Source organism: Pelophylax lessonae (genome assembly GCF_965119305.1).
Source record: "Pelophylax lessonae genome assembly, chromosome: 7".
Classification (NCBI taxonomy): domain Eukaryota; kingdom Metazoa; phylum Chordata; class Amphibia; order Anura; family Ranidae; genus Pelophylax; species Pelophylax lessonae.
In genome coordinates, this window is record NC_138774.1 from 69771600 (window position 1) to 69789231 (window position 17632).

A 17632-nucleotide genomic window follows, 5' to 3' on the forward strand; every position below is an offset into this window, starting at 1 on the left:
TGAGCAAGCTAAGTTTACACTTTAAAAGCACCTCAACACACAATCCTCATCCAGCCATGTGTTCACATCAAAGTAAAGCCCTGTACACATGCGTCAAAAATTGGCAGGGAATTTTCGGCCAACGTCCGATCTGCCGATTTTCGGCTTGTTAGTATGATGCTTCCGACAACCAACTCCGACTTTTCGGCCGAAAAAAATCTGGTGTGCAGGCTATAAAATTTTTGTAGGCCGTCAACACAACGGCCGATTTTCGTGCAGTCAGTACAGATTTCGACAGGGAAAAATCTGATGAGCAAGTCTGGGCATGCTCAGTGAAGAAAAAACACAAAGAAAACAAACCAACACATGACATCACTTCTGAAGTAGAATTTTGTTGGCCGAGAAAATTTGTGTGCAGTCTAGGCACATTCCAACCAACAAAACACAACTTGGACAAAAGTCGGATGATCGGTCGGCCGATAATCGTTGCGTGTGTACGAGGCTTTAGGGAATCCTACATGAGTTTTACAGCATCCAAGAATATTCTAACAAAAAAGGTCAGTATATTTTAACAGGTACTTTATTTCATAATTCAGAGTATTTTACATACAACACTGAATTATTAAACATACTCTTCCCAAGCCTAGCAGAGCCTACAATAATGTGTCCAGAGAGGTATATCACACAATCATGGGGTTAACAAACAGATTCCAGTCAAATGATGTTCCTGCTTTGAAATAAACTCAGGACCCCAGTAGGTGCTAAAGATTCAAGACTTTTGGTTTATAGAACTTTATACAATGAATGTCCAAAAAACATTGCATGATTATTTACAAATTGTAAAGTGAAAAGTGTTTTCTTAAGGTCTCATGCACACAGGACATTTTGCAAACTCTCCTAAAACCCTTTCCTCCTGGTAGCAGCGTTTTGGCAGAAAAAAAACGCCTGACACTTGCAAAAGCATGTAACGTGTGAAGGTGCATTTAGGCACATTTACAGATGTCAAACTCTTTAGCGTTAATTTATTTAATTGGCCAAAGTAATAATTTATTCTGGCCACTAAAATGAATTAATGGTCAAGTGCTAAACGCGCTTAGCGTTAATATGCGTTTACATACATTTGCAAGCATCAAACTTTTTTTTTTTTACTAAAAATTGCAACTCCTGTACACACTTGCAGTGGAGTTTTCTGCCTCTAAAATCCCCTGCCACTAAACGCTGCTGAAAGCCTATGTGTGCATGGAAAATTCTTCTTCCAAGTAAAATGCTTTATTCCAACATGGATAGCGGTGACAACATGACAGATGCTGATGCGTTTCGGCTTTACGCCTTCCTCATATATGCTATGAGGAAGGCGTAAAGCCGAAACGCGTCAGCATCTGTCATGTTGTCACCGCTATCCATGTTGGAATAAAGCATTTTACTTGGAAGAAGACTTTTCGTGTGCCGGCTTTATTCATATAACATTTGGTTTGGACGTTCAGCCTGAGCACCGACACTTAGCTCTTTATTTTCCCACAGTGCGGTGGAGCTAGGGTGAGTTACTGTTTATGTGTGCTTGGACACCTAGGCTAACATGCAGAGGAGTTTTGTGGCAGGAAGCAGGAAACAAAAAAAGCCAGACCCCCTAGGAGCAGCTGTAAAAATGTCCATTGTGCATGAAGCCTAAAACATGAAAAAGATATCCAATAACACTAAAGTATACAATGGTTTTTCAGCGAGGTACAGCCAACATCTCATATTCCCGAGCTAAGGAAGCATTGCTGTTGGGCTGTGGTGTAATTTCTATGTACTTTCTGTCCATGGTGGGTTTCAGAGTAAATCTTTGCAGAATGGTTGTAAAAAAGAGGAAGAGTTCCATTCGAGCCAGACCCTCCCCCATACACATACGTTTTCCTAAGAAAAAATGGAGAAGACACAACTGTTACTTTTTGAAAATAAAGGTCCTTATCCTGATGAGTTAACTTTGGGAATTGAGCCTATGTTTTGCAACACAGGCATGGTTTAAATTTGGAACCCACTGTCTATCCAAAAATGACTATATATATAGTTTTATATAACTACAAGAATAGTACCTGCTGAAAATGGCATGAAGGCATCATTCTTCTCAAAGGTGCCATTCTCTTTCAGGAAATGTCCAGGGTCAAATTTGTAAGGATTTTTGAAGTGTTTGGAGTCCTTCAAGACAGACGTTAGTATTGGAAGCACCAAAGTTCCCTAAAATTAAAAAAATAAATTAGTTAACTGGAAACAGATGTTGGCAAAAAAAAAAAGAAGGTAGTATTAAAGAATTGCAAAGAGTACTAAAATACACTGCCCGGCCAAAAATAAAAAGTTGCCACCCAAAAAAAAGGTCACACGCTGTAATATTTTGTTGGACTACCCTTAGCTTTGATTACGGCACACATTCACTGTGACATTGTTTTGATAAGCTTCTGCAATGTCACAAGATTTATTTCCGTCCAGTGTTGCATTCATGTTTCACCAAATGATGGGAGAGTCAGACCACTGCGCAAAGCCTTCTCTAGCACATCCCAAAGATTCTCAATGGGGTTAAGTTCTGGACTCTGTGATGGGCAATCCATGTGTGAAACTGATGTCTCATGCTCCCTGAACCTTTTTTTACATGCTCCCTGAACCTTTTTTTACATGCTCCCTGAACTCTTTTGCAATTTGAGCCTGATGAATCCTGGCATTATCATCTTGGAAAATGCCTGTGCCATCATGGAAGAAAAAATCTATTGATGGAATAACCTGATCATTCAGTGTATTCAGGTAGTCAGCTGACGTCATTCTTTGGGCACATGCAGTAATTATCCAATAAGATAGTTACTACATGCTTAGTTAAGTTAGTTGCTTAGTTAATTTCAGGTGGTGACTTTTTTTTGGCCAGGTAGTGTATTAAAAAGAAGCAAGTATTATAAAGCCTAGAAGGAATGCAGACCCTGTACAGCTTTGCAGGGTCGGTGAACTGTGACTTTGACTATGCCTGGCCAGCTCTTCATACACACTCAGGTTCCATGTTACATCAGTCCTATTTTTATGATGTGATATTTTTAGCGCCATTTCACAACCGTGCAAAATTATAAAGCGTGACATTTGGTATCTATATCCATAATTTATATTTTACCAAAAAATTGTGTATTATATTGTGTTTGTGTGCATAAACCACTTTACCGCTGCTCACTGAGCTGCTACTGCGACAAAGTGGCTCGATAACGTCTGATGACGTAGACCTACGTCGCCAGACATTCCCCTCTCTCGGCGGCGCAATGTCGCAGTCCCGCAAAAAAAAAATCGCAGATCGCCGCCATTACTCGTTAAAAAAAAAAAGAACACCAAAAATGACAGAAATCTTTCCCTTAGTTAGTAAATGCAATAACTTTTGCGCAAACCAATCAAAATACGCTTATTGTGATTTTTTTTTAACAAACATAGGTAGCAGAAAACAAATTGGCCAGAAATTTAAATAAATTTTGATTTTTACATTTTTTTGGGGGGGAATTTCATATAAAAAAATGTGAAAAATATTGTTATTTTTTCAAAATTTACGCTCTTTTTCTGTTTATAGCGCAAAAAGCAAAAATCGCACAGGTGACTAAATACCACCAAAAGAAAGCTCTGTTTATGGGAAAAAAAGGATGTAAATTTTGTTTGGGTACGGTGCTGCACGACCGCGCAATTGTCAGTTAAAGTTGCACAGTGCCGAATCGCAAAAAGTGGCCTGGACGTAAGACAGCAAAATCCTCCGGTGGTAAAGTGGTAAAAACTCATGAAAGTGTATTTTTGTGTTAGTGTGTAAACGTGCATTAGAAAAACTGCTGCGCAAATACTGTGACATAAAAATTTGCAAAACCCACCATTTTATTCTCTAGGGCCCCTGTTAAAATATATATATAAGGTTTTGGGGGGTTTTGAATAATTTTCTAGCAAAAATTCAGATTTTTACCTGTAAACAAAAACAAAGAAGGCCTGGTCTTAAAGCGGATAATGCCTGAAGGCGCTACTTGGTTGTTGGCTCTCTCTATGTGGCTAGACTGTGAAAATGTCTCACACATGTGGTATCATCATACTCTGAAGGAGTAGCAGAATGTGTTTATGGGTGTGTAGCACCCTACAGGTAGGTGCTAGGTAAAAGCATAGTAGGCCTTGTCTGCCTAACAGCAGGGCCATGTTTCTTTTTGTCAGGTAGGTTGTCATGACTCCCAAGTGTGTCTTCTGAGGAGGGGAGTCTCCCCACTGGCTCTAAAGGAGGCTTCTGATAGGGCAGTGGAGGAAACCCAATCAGAGATACATTCAGGCTTGTATCTACCCCAGGAGGAAGATTCTGCCGCATAGGATTCTGGTGGAGGATATAAGTCTGAAAGGGGCGCATGGCTCGGCATCTTTGGCGGGAGCAGAGTCCCAGGAGGGAAAGAACGGCTGTCTCTCCTCCTGTATGAGGAATCGGATGTCTCGGGGTGTCGCCTGAGGATTCAGAGAGAGTGCTGATGTGAGCTGAGGGGATCTGGTGTGCCGAGAACCAGCGAAGAGCAAGAGGGGTCCAGTCCCAGGAAAGCCTACACAGGTCGTGAGTACTGAGGATTGCCCCTGGTGGTCTGCCTGAAGTGTTAGAGGAGACCACTCTGGAGGAGGTTCTGGGATCAAGTGTCAGCTAGCTGTAAAGGGGGTACCTAGGTTGAGGACTCTGAAGTAGCAAAGGGGGTACATAGTCAGTGGACCCTGAAGTACTAAAAGTGTAAAGGGGGTGCCTGCAGTTTGGGCCCTGAATTGTACAGAGTACCAGTTGAGAGTTGCAGCCATATGGAAATTCACAACAAGCTACCTCAAGCCAGCGCAAGGCTGGGAGGGAGTAGTCAGTGACTTTGCAGTGCAGCAGTGTCAGCAGTTCTATGCTCCACTGTCCTGAGTCTTCTGGACCTAGAGTCGTGGATTCAGAACTTCTTTCAAGTTACAGTGTGTTCTAAGCGTCAGTGAACGTTGGCTAGCATCGGCTGGTGTCAAGGCAGCATTAACAGACATTTTTTCTGGATAAAGTCCCAAGTTGTACTTAGTTGAGCCTAAAGGAGTATCGCACTCATTCCCTTCTCCCATCCCCTTATCTACAATAAAACCACAAAACAAACATGCCGGAGTTGTCAATGTCTCAGTTCTCACCCAGGGCCGCAGCTCACATGGGCTGGAGAGGTGACCGGTAACAATGGCAGACCCACATCAGGCCACAGGCCTGGAAACCTTGCTACATGTGTCAGTACATCAGGTATTATCAGGTGTGATTAATTTGCAATGATTGGTACCAAAGCTTGTGGACTCTAACTTTTACACAGATTAGGAAAAAAAAGCACTGATTTGGGTTATTTTTACCAAAGAAAATTTACTTATTTGCAAAATTGTATAACAGAAACTAAGAAAAGCATGCTTTTTTTTCAAAATGTTCGGTCTTTTTCCATTTGTAGCACAAAAAATTAAAAACCCAGCGGTGATCAAATAACACCAAAAGAAAACTCTATATAATAACTATTTCATATGAGTAGAGTGTTGCATGACTGAGTACTAACAACTAACAACTGATTCATTGGTTGTTAAAGATGCGCCAGTTGTGCACTCCTTTACCACCTCAATACTGGGCTCTTTCACCCCCTTCTTTTCCGGGCCAATTTTCAGCTTTCAGTGCTATCACACTTTGAATGACAATTACTCAGTCCCTGCTGACAGCTGAATGTAAAAAAGAAAAAACGGTGGGGTTCGGCTCTGGAATAGATTTTGACAGGAACCCCATGCCAAATTTCTTTTAAAAATAGTGTGGGGGTCTTCCCCAAAATCCATACCATACCCTTATTTGAGCATGCAGCTTGGCAGGCCAGTAAAGGGGAGGGGGGGGTGAGCGAGCAGCCCCCCTCCTGAACCATACTAGGCCACATACCCTGGACATGTGGGGGGGGGTGCTTTGGGGCAGAGGGGCCATGTTGATGGGGACAAGGGAATCTTCCCCACAACCCTGCCTGGTGTTTTTTAAGATCTTTGGGGGGGTCTTATCGGAATCTGGAAGCCCCCTTAACAAGGGGGCCCCCAGGTCCCGATTCCCCCCCACTTATTCACCAGAAAAAAAGGTGTAATATAAAAAAATACAGTAGGCAGTTATTGACATTTCCTTTATTAAAAACAAAAACAATGTCCCCTGAATTAAATTTGTTGTCAATCATGACATCCGCCGCCACTGCCGACCTGAAAAAAGAAAAAAAAAAAGGGTCCACTCATGCCAAAGGCTCCTCCATCTGACAATTCTTAAATAACTAAGGGACCCCCTTGTGATGTCGTTGGTCAGGGGAATGCCGGGTCGATGACGTCACAAGGTCACCTGCCCCTTATTTATTTAAGAACTGTCTGACGGCAAGAGTGGATTGTTTTTTTATCGGGTCAGTGGTGGCAGCGGGTCCTGTGATTGACAACGGATTTACTTGGGTGGACATTGTATTTGTTTTTTGAGTTTTTTTAAAGGAGGAATTGCCACTTTTTACATTACACCTTTTTTTCAATGAATGAGTAGGGGTACTATGTAAAGGGGAGGGCAGGGACCTGGGGGCCACCTTTTTAAAGGAGGCCTCCAGATTCCGATAAGACCCCTGCCCATAGACCCCTACAACCACTGGCCAGGGTTGTGAGGAAGAGGCCCCCCTGCCCCAAAGCACCCCCTCATGTTGAGGACATGTGGCCTGGTATGGTTTCCTGGCTATATTCTTTAAAAAGGGTCTGGCATGGACTTTAGGGGGGTCCACACCATTTAAAAAAAAATTTGACGTGGGATTCCCCTCAAAATCCATACCAGACTCAAAGGGCCTGGTAAAGATTGGGAGGGGGACCCCGTGCCATTTTCTTTCTTACATTTTCTTTGCTGGCAATGCTTTTTTTACATTTAGCTGTCAGCAGGGAACCTCACTGACAGCTGATGACCTGTTGTTAAAAACTGTTACCCACAGGAACCTTTGCCACTTTTTTTTTTTTTTTTAAATCAATATTTTATTTGGTTTTCAATGTGTACAATAAGCATATGAAAACAAAACAACTTTAACAATGTAAGGAAGCAGGTACAGGACCCAACAGGTCTATCGGAAACATATAACTGAAGGTTAGAAATAGAAGTAGACACTGTAGGGGTTAAGCCCTAGAAATCTAGGGGGGGGGTTGGTATAGGAAGGCAGGGGATACAAGGGAGATTGAAAAGGAATAGGGGAATAGGGGAGGGGAGGCCGGGAAGGGGGAGGATGGGGAGGGGTATGAGAGGAGGGTAAGACTGGGAAAGGATGAAAAGAAAAAGAGAGATGTAGTAAGGGGGACCAGCGTCCCAGGGGGAAGTGGTTAGTCATATCATAAGTGCCATTGACCCCCCTCCCATCTAGAAGGGTCAGATGGCATAGATAGGCATAGTGAGGAGGTAGAGAGAGGAAGAGCTAGAGCAACAGATAAAGAACAGGTTGAATAACACAGTAAGGTATCTCTATTGGTCAATGAGGCATCCAAGAGGTAACAGTATGCTTAATCAAGGGTATCAGTCCACAAATGCGAATGTGCTCGGGGGGTTCCCGCTGGGATGTGTGCGTAGTAATGTAGGAGGCTTCAGAGGCATCCCCCGGGGAGTACAAGACTTAATGTAAAGGTCCCATTTGGCATGGAATCGATGGGGGGAAGCGTTGAATACAGACACATCCAGGTTTTCCCGCTTGAAGAGAGCTTCTAATTCCAATTTAACAGCCGTAAGGGTTGGTGGGGTTGAGTGTATCCAGGATCGTAGGATGGCCCTCCTGGCAGTCATCAAACATGTGGATAACCAAGGCTTATGACGTTTAACAAGCGGTAAATGGGGTTTGAGAAGTCGTTGAGAGGAAGGAACTGGAGAGTCATCTATCAGACCAAATATGAAGGAGAAGGGGTCCATGGGAGGTAAATAACCGGTCATTCCAGAGATTAAGTGCGCCACTGAAGTCCAAAACTGGACGATCATGGGACAGGACCAGAGTCTGTGGAAGAGAGTAGGTCTATGCAAATGACACCAGGGGCAACAGCGGAGGGGGGTGGCAGATGTAATTGTTGAGAAGGGAGAGTAAGCTCTGTGGATTATCCTGAGTTGCTGCTCCCTCCAGAATTCGTTAGTAGTATAAGAGCATACAGTTCTAAAGCCCTGCAGGATGTATGGCTTTGATCCTTCGAATGAAAGGTCTTTATCGGTCTTAGACCTGGGGTTGCCAAGTTGAAGTTGAAGCGGTTTGTAAATATGGGCAATTCTAAGGTCCAGTATACGGTCTATGATGGAGGTACGGGTTCTCTCCGTTTTTGATCTAACTAGTGATTGCACGAAGGCGGATGCCTGATGTACAAGTAAGAAGTGGGAGGTCGGCAGCTCGTAGCGGGACTGAATTGCGGTAAAAGATAGGGGGGATCCTGTTATAGGGTCAAGTAATTGACAGAAATATCTAAGACCCCGGTTGGCCCATGTGGAGAAGATCGCCTCCCTACCAGAAGGTGTAAAGACTGGATGTCCTGCAATAGGTAATCTTGAGGATAGTAGAGGGGACAAGCCTAGCTTTTTATGTACTTCCCTCCAAGTTATTATCGTGTCACGCAATAGGATATTTTGCTTAAGGTGGGAGGGTAGAGAGGACAATTTGCAGTGTAGGAGCGCGGGGAGTCCACACGGGTCAACCATTTGGGATTCCAAGACAAAATTGCAGTAATTAGAAGAACCCTTCAGCCAGTCCACGCTCACTCTGAGAAGGCTAGAGAGATTGTATAGACGGACATCTGGGAGATTGGCCCCGCCCTCGCGTTTTGACAGGAATAATTTAGTAAGGGAGATACGAGGTCTTTTCTTATTCCAAGGGAATAGTAAGAGCGATTTATATAAGGAGGTAATGTCAGCGTGTTTCAGTAATAATGGGATCGTCTGGAGGGGGTATAGCAGTTTAGGCAAGGCTACCATTTTGTAGAGATGACATTTACCCATGAGTGATAAGGGGAGGCTGGTCCAATTGTCAAGTTGTCGTTTAATTTTGGCTAATACTGGTGGGAAATTTAATTGGTAAAGGGAGGAAGGGGATTTCCCAATTTTTATGCCCAGGTAGGTGATAAATGAGGGGGCGATGGAGAAGAGGGCGGAAGAGGTCCACGGAGGGTTTCTAGGGTGATAGAGAGGGAGGATTTCGCTTTTTGCATAATTAATACGTAATCCCGAGCACTTACGAAAGGTATCAAATGTGTGTTTAATAAACGGCATATCAGCAGCGGGGTCAGAGGTAAACAATAAAATATTGTCAGCGAAGAGGGCCGATCGGATCTCTTCGCGACCTATTTGTACACCGTGAAAGGAGGGGTCATGGAGAAGAAAGCCTGAGAGGGGTTCCAGAGCCAAATTGAAAAGAAGAGGGGACAATGGGCATCCCTGCCTGATACCCTTTGTGAGAGGGATGCTATCGGAGACATTTCTGGAGGTGATTACTCGCGCACTAGGGGAGGAGTACATTGCGGAAATCAAATGAAGAAAGGGGCCAGAGAATCCAAAAGCGGAAAGAACCATTTGGAGCCACTGGAAGCTAACATTATCGAAAGCTTTTTCCGCTTCTAGGGAGATGATAGCAATGTCGTCTGTAGGGTGTGACTTAGCGTGTTCGAGAACCGCGAGCACTTTCCGTATGTTGGAAGTGGCTGAGCGGCCTTGGGTAAAACCTGCTTGGGAAGGGTGGAGAAGGGATGGCATTAAGCGAGCTAATCTATTGGCAACGATCTTGGATAGAATTTTTGAGTCTAGATTCAATAGAGAAATGGGCCGGTAGGATCCTGGTTCTGTGGCATCTTTATTGGGCTTGGGGATGAGTTTAATATGGGCTTGCAGGCCAGTAGGCATGTAAGAGCCTCCCTCCATAATTGCTTGATACGTGGTGGTAAGGGTGGGGGCGATCAGGGTGTTCATTCGTTTGAAGAAGTCTGCAGTATAGCCATCGGGGCCCGGGGCTTTTCCAGATGGTAAGGAAGAGATAACCGATTCAACTTCCTCCTGGGTTATTGGGGCATTGAGGGTAACCAAATGGGAGGGGTCCAGTTGAGGGACTTGAACCCGTCGACAGAAAGGATCGAGCCGCATCGGGGTCAATGGGATCAGGGCCATACAGTGTGGTGTAAAATTGAGCCATGATCGAGTTGATTTCTAAAGGGTCAGATGAGAGGTGGCCAGCAGGGGATTTCAGAGTCGAGATGTGTGAGGGGGTAAAAGGGCCCTTGCACATACGGGCGAGAAGCTTACCGGATTTATTACCGTATTTAAAGTATTGTAGGTCAGCTATGGACGTTCGAATACTTTCCTGGGTGTTTGCCCATAGGTCAAAGTCAGATTTGGCCTCTTTCCAGGCAGTGCGGTTCTCAAGTGTGTTTTGCTGAGAGAGTCGAGCCTGGGCGGCCCTCAGGGAGTCGCTTGCCACTTGAAGACGGCGGTTCGCATTTCGCTTGAAAGCCACTGTAAAGGCTATGATTTTGCCCCTGAGGACGGCCTTACCCGACTCCTACAGCAAGGTAGGGTCATCAGTGTGTGCAGCATTATCTTTTAAGTAATTAGTCCAGGTTTCCCTGAGGACATCCCTCAGTTCGGAATTATTGGCCAAGTAGGCAGGGAAGCGCCATGGGGGCGGGGAGGTGCGGGAGGAGGAATATGTCAGGCAAGTAGATATAGGGGAGTGGTCCGAGAGGGCCATATTCGCGATTTCGGGGTCACGTGTGAGAGGTAGCGCAGAAGGGTTAGCCATGAAATAGTCGATTCTGGACAGTGAGTCATGAGGCGATGAGTAGAATGTAAAATCCCTGCCCAGTGGGTGGGTGACGCGCCAGATATCAGTGAGATGTAACGTGTCGGCAAACTGGGCAAGGAGAGTCGGTGTCATAAGGTCAGGGTGTATGAGATGGGAGCGAGCCGGAGATTTGTCTTCCGTCGGATCCATTACGGCATTGAAGTCGCCAGCCACTAGGAGTGGCAGGTGAGCATAGGGGGCCAGTTTAGAAGCGAGGAGATGGAAAAAGTGTTTAGTGGGTGGGGTGGGGGCATAGACGGCCGATAGGACCAGTTCTGTCGTATGGACGCAAAGTTTTGCCACGAGCAGACGACCCTCATCATCAGTGTCAAGCGAGAGGATTTTGCAGGGCAGTTTTTCGTTAATAAGGAGGATCACACCCGCCTTTCCTTTGGGGGAGGCCGAGCCAAATACTTGGCCCACCCAAAGTTTACGCAGACGGGGGAAATCACAGGAGGGGAGGTGTGTCTCCTGGAGCAGAGCAATGTCTGCCTTCAGGCGTTTTAAATGACGCAGGATAGCCATCCGCTTATTGGGGGACCTCAGACCCTTAACATTCCATGAAATTAGCTTCAAATCAAGGGGGGTGGAAGGGTGGAGGATTTGTACATGGCATTATACAATACGTAGCAGGAGAAATTTTGGACGCCTGATTGAGATACCAACAGATGGGGATGCTGGTGGGGTGCAAAATATAGCCTATCAAGGTGAGCATGGATAGGACGCTGACTCCAAGAAAATCGTAACTAAACATTAAAGCAAAAATAAAAATAAAAAGGGGGGTATATACCAACATAGGGGGGAATTCGCTTTTTTCCTCATGAGCATCTCCACACCTGACATCGTTACCGGAGAGTTGCGCGGTCCGCCCACGGGGTACACCAAATGTAAGAGCCACAGGAAGCAGCGGGTTAAGAGGTTGACGGTCCAGTAAATGCCTGGCAAAAACTAGTGCCATTGTGGTACGGGTCTTGCAGTCTCCGGTAAAGCTGTGAAAGATAATAACAAAAGTGAAAGAGACATGCAAGCAATGAAAACATTCCTAGGGAGGACCACTAGCGTTGGAATAGAGTGGCAACCAGGGACAGGGAGTGAGTAGCAAGCTAGGCCCGCTATCACAGGGGGGAGCATTGAGCTCAAAACACAAACTTCAAACATAATGCGAAATAACTCTTGTAATGGCAGAAAACATAACCTTGAGATAGTAACATCTTGCGTCCAAAGGCAGTAGCAAACAGGCATAGGCAATTAGGACAGGCATTCCCGAAGGGAAGTAGTTAGGAGGCACGTACATGAGACTGGACTATTTAGCGTTGTTTGAGAACCGTGCCCTTTTCGGGGAATCCTTCCTCGGGCTTAGGAGATCACGAGATCCAGGTAAGAAGGAGGTAGCAGCAGGGGGAGTAGTGTCCATGGATATGTGGAGACTTGACCGAATATAATCAGCAGCTTCGTCAGGATGGGTCTTGGAATCACCAGAGGGAGCAGTGAAGCGGAGAATGGCAGGGTAAGCCAAGGTGAACTTGACACCTTTTTGGAATAGTTCGGAGCAGGAAGGTTGGAATGCCTTACGCCGGCGGGCGACCTCCTGGGAATAGTCGGCGAAGAGGAGCAGGCGGTGTCCATCAAGTTGAAGTTGTTTGGCATTACGGAAAGACCTCAGTATAGCGGTTCTGTCAGCATAGTTCAGATATCGCACTATCACAGGGCGCGGGGAGCGGCACTCATTGGAGGGAGAGCCGAGACGATGTGCCCGTTCAATTATGCATGGCGCGGTAATGCCCAGGGCATGCGGAATACGGGCAGTGCAGATGTCAGTAAGGGAGCCCGTGCCAAAAGATTCTGGGAGGCCAATAACCCTTAAGTTATTTCTGCGTGAGCGATTTTCTAGATCATCAAGTTTTTCCAGTAGGTACTGCTGAGTTTTCTGCACTGTATTTTCAGTGGTAAAAGAGCTTTGAATTTACTCCTCCATATCTGTTATTCTGCTCTCCACCTCAGATAAGCGTTTTGCATGATCCCCTAGCTCCTTGCGGAGCTGAGATATCCCTGCTGTCACTGCCCTCTCCACTGTGGCTGAGATGGTGGGGGACAGTATAGCAGCTACTGCTTGTGCCAGCCGTTGGCATTGTTCATCAGGGGGATCTGCCTGTGGCTGTAGATCAGCGGGAGACGCAGGGTTGCGGAGCTCCCCCATGTGGAGGTCGGCGGCCATGTTACCTGCCTGGGATGCAGGGAGGGAGCCGTCCTGTCGGGGGGTAGAAACGATCCCCGCCGTGGTGTGGACCACGAACCGGTCCATGGAGAGCGGCTGTGCAGCGGTGAGGCGGTCGGGGAGCAGAGCGGAGACCGTGGGCGGTAGTGAGCCGGTTTAATAGGCAGACAATGCCGGAGCCGCCGTGCTGCACTACCGTCTCATGAGGCGCCGGACTTTGCCACTTTAACCCTTCCCTTCTTCATTCTGTTACTGACTGCCTTTTTGATAAAATCGCACCCCTGTCCTGCCCAGACCTGACCACTTCCATCTACAACAACATACTGTCATCCTCCAAGGACATAGTCTCTCCCCTTTCTACACCCAGAACTTGGCCTTGTCTGCTACAACCCTGACAAACAGTTGACGCCAGAAGTCTCAAGAGACGCAGCCATGGTTTTGAGCGAGTGTGGCGTAAAACGAAATCCCTGCAAGACTTTACCCTCTACAAATCTGGCCTACTCAAATGCAACTCCTGCCCCCACACTGCTAAACATGCCTACTACACCACCCTCATCAAAACCCTCTCATCCAAGACTTGTCAACTCTTTTCTACCCTTAATTCCTTACTTAACCCCCTCCACTGCCTCCACCCACCAACTGCCCAGAAGATTGCCAATCATTTAAAAAGCAAAATTAACACAATTCATGAGATATTCAGAATCCAGCTTCCTCCCCCAACCAACACACCTGGTCCAACACAGTACTCAATACTTTACACCTTTTGCCCTTTTACCCCTGAGGAAGTTGCCAAACTCCTTTCCACAGTCCACCTCACCACATGTCCCCTCACAAGTACTGCACCCACCTTCCTGCTCTATCCTAAACTCTCTAACCCCCATCTTCAACCTCTCCCTCTTCTATGGCACCTTTCCCTCTCTGCTCAAACATGCGCTGGTTACCCTCATACTTAAAAAACCCTCACTGGACCCCACCTGTTTGAATAACTTAAGACCCATCTACCTGCTCCTTTTTGCTTCCAAGCTTCTTGAATGCCTTGTCTACAACCATATGAGTTGCTACCTCACTGGCAACAACCTTCTCAATCCCCTACAGTCCCGCTTCCTCCCACAACGTACCACTGAAACTGCCCTACTAAAATTTACTAACGACCTACTAACTGCTAAAACCAATGGCCAGTACTTCATACTCATGCTCTTGCACTAATTAAGAACAACTCCTGCACATGCTGATACACAACATATACATGGGGGAGTACTTCACCAGCCTATGGCGCTGTCCATGTGTCCACCTCCTATTGGATGTATGCTTTTAAGCTGTTATGTCCTGGTCACTGCAGCTCCTCTCACACTCCACTGGGGGGGCGGATAAAAAGCAATTCCAATCTGTAATAGAGGGAAGCGCACGCAGACCTCGGGCAATATCGCTTTATTAAAGGAAAAATGACACAGTATATTTAAAATGCACTCACATATAATCTTCTTGATAAACGCATATCGGCATTCCAACAAGAGCTACTCACTCCTCCCGTCCCTCCAGATAGTGACGCTCCGGTCTCCTAACCTGCGGCTCCCGCCGCTTTGACCCCGCTCTCCTCCACTTCCTGTGAACGGCTCCACCACCGGGTCACCGGGTGTCAGTACCAGTGCGCCTGCGCACTATACCGCCGTCTTCTACTGCGACTTGGGAGAGCCTAAGCCGGAGCCAAAGCTACAAAACGTGTTTCGGAGGCGGAGCCTCCTTCTTCAGGTCCCACCTTGAAGAAGGGCCTGAAGAAGGAGGCTCCGCCTCCGAAACGCGTTGTCCGTAGCAACAGCAGAGGCAGTGTTACCTGTGCTTGTACCCTCCACCTCGTAGCTCCTTACAGCTTGTGGCTTCGGCTACGGCTGAGGCTCTCCCGAGTCGCGATAGAAGACGGCGGTATAGTGCGCAGGCGCACTGATACTGACACTCGGTGACCCGGTGGTGGAGCCGTACACAGGAAGTGGAGGAGAGCGGGGTCATAGCTGCGGGAGCCGCAGGTTAGGAGACCGGAGCGTCACTATCTGGAGGGACGAGAGGAGCGAGTAGCTCTTGTTGGAATGCCAATATGCGTTTACCAAGAAGATTATATGTGAGTGCATTTTAACTATACTGTGTCATTTGTCCTTTAATAAAGCGATATTGCCCGAGGTCTGCGTGCGCTTCCCTCTATTGCAGAGTGGAAATACTCATACTCTTGGACCTTTCTGCTGCCTGTGACTCAGTTGACCACCCGCTCCTCCTCAACAAACTCCACTCCCTTGGCCTCCATGATTCTGCTCTTTCATGATTCTCCTCCTACCTATCTCAGCACACTTTCAGTGTCACATAAAGCACCATGTCTTTTGCTCCTTTTACTCTTTCTGTTGGGGTACCCCAAGGCTCAATCCTTAGGCCTTTCCTATTCTCTCTATACCTCTTTCCTAAGTCAGTTGATAACCTCTCATGGCTTTCAATACCACCTCTATGCTGAAGACAACCAGATCTATCTCTCCACTCCTCAACTTAGCCCCTAAATCTCTTCACATATCACAAACTTTCTGAGTGACATATCAGTATGGATGTCACACCAGTTCCTCAAACTCGATCTTTCTAAAACTGAGCTTGTAATGTTTCCTCCTCCCCGATCCCCTCCCCATGACTTTACCATCAAGATCAAATGGCACAACCATCGGTCCCTCCACACAGCCCGGGGTGCTGGGTGTAATCCTAGACTCTGGCCTCTCCTTCAGCCCCCACATCCAATCACTGGCTATATCTTGCAACCTTAATCTCTGCAACATTTCCAGAATTTGCCCCTTCCTGACTAAAGACACCACAAAACAACTTATTCATTCCTTTGTTATTTCCCAACTTGACTACTGCAACTCTCTCCTTACTGGCCCACCTTTACAAAGGCTACCCCCCCCCTTCATTTTATTATGAATGCTGTTGCTAGAATAATACACCTTACTAATTGATCCGTGACTGCGGCTCCTCTCTGCCAATTCCTTCACTGGCTTCCACTACTCCACCGTATAAAATTCAAAATCCTAACCACAACATCCATAACATCGACTCCAGCTACATCACCAACCTCATCTGCAGATACTGCCTAAATCCTCCTCTCCGCTCTTCTAAGACCTCCTGCTTTCTAGCTCCCTTGTTACCTCCTTCCATGCTCGCCTCCAGGACTTCTCCAGATTCTCTCCCTTCCTCTGTAACTCCTTTCCCAAGTATATCCAGTCAACAACTACCCTGTTTGTCTTTAGACGATCCTTGAAAACTCACTTATTCAGGGAAGCCTACCCCACCACCCCCTATAAACTGTACCAGAGTCACCTCCATCAAATCATCCCCCATAGCCATTACCTTTTGTACCACCTCCCCCTCCCTTTAGATTGTAAGCTCCATAAGCAGGGCCCTCCTGTCCCTGCTGTAATGAACTGTATTGTAATTGTACTTTACCCCCTCTACATTGTAGAGGTGCTGCGCAAACTGTTGGCACTATATAAATTCTGTATATTATTAATAGATAGATAGATAGATAGATAGATAGATAGATAGATAGATAGATAGATAGATAGATAGATAGATAGATAGATAGATAGATAGATAACAGGGAGACATCTCAGACCATCCTGAAACTCTGAGAACAACACCTTTGGAATGTGATATCCTCTAAACGTGGTGTCCTTGGTGGCTGCATGGAGCACTCCTACTGGTACAATATCAGCAAATCTCTGGATTTCATGAATTACGGCATCTGTATATGGCATCTTACTTCTGTCCTCCACTGATGGACAGCGATCACTGCCTATAACATTGTCAATCTCTTTGTGAATTCTCTCTGGAGCAAACAGAAAAAAAAAGAGCATAAAATAATATTATTCGTCAATTCTATAATTATTAATTTATGCAAGATTAGTGATATTTTTACATTGGGAATAATTTGTGTTTTTCCACATGCTGAACAATGTAACAAAGCCTACTAACACGAATGATCCCCTATAGGTTATGTAGAGTATTTTTACATTGTAAAGTATTTTTCATGTGCTAGGTAGTGTTTTCTGAAAAAAAAATAATTGCAATCATACATTTCTTGTAAAATAATTGAATGACTTCCTAATAAAAGAGCAGTTCCAGGTAAATAGTACATTCATTCAGTGCTATATGCTATTCAGTAAACGGAGCAACTGTGCTAAAGCCAGAAAATTCCCTCAGTTTTATCAATAATCTAAGTCAGGGTTTCACAATCATGGTTCCTCCCAGAGGTTTCTAGGGGTTCCTCAAGCAATGAGCAATATCTACCACCCGCTCTGGAGCCGCTGTATCTCGCTCCTTCTACATGGGCGCCGGAGCCGGAAGTATGAAAATACCTTTTGAGAGCAATCTTCAGGCCGGTCACGTGACACCCATCTGATATCTTACTCTGATCCCCTGGCTACAGCAGGAGGGCTGAGCGGATACGTGACCTCCCTTGCTGATCTAAGAGGGAGATCTCGGCCCCTCCCACTGTAGCCCGGGGATCGGAGTAGGAGACTGGCCGGGAGTCACATGACTGTCCTGAAGATCATTTTAAAAAGGTATTTACAAGCTTAATTTTAGT

General features: G+C 45.9%; 1 protein-coding gene across 1 annotated transcript in view; it reads right to left on the reverse strand.

Moving 5' to 3' along the window:
• Window positions 1-17632, reverse strand: part of LOC309560469 (uncharacterized protein) — a gene marked incomplete at its 3' end in the record, with an annotated part of 238627 nt that overhangs the window by 160913 nt on the left and 60082 nt on the right. Inside the window, exons 7-9 of the mRNA XM_082264102.1 lie at window positions 16686-16873; window positions 2055-2196; window positions 1699-1875 (exon numbers count right to left, since the gene is read on the reverse strand). Of these exons, the coding sequence (XP_082120228.1) occupies window positions 1699-1875; window positions 2055-2196; window positions 16686-16873 (507 nt within the window). The remainder of the gene's footprint in view (window positions 1-1698; window positions 1876-2054; window positions 2197-16685; window positions 16874-17632) is intronic.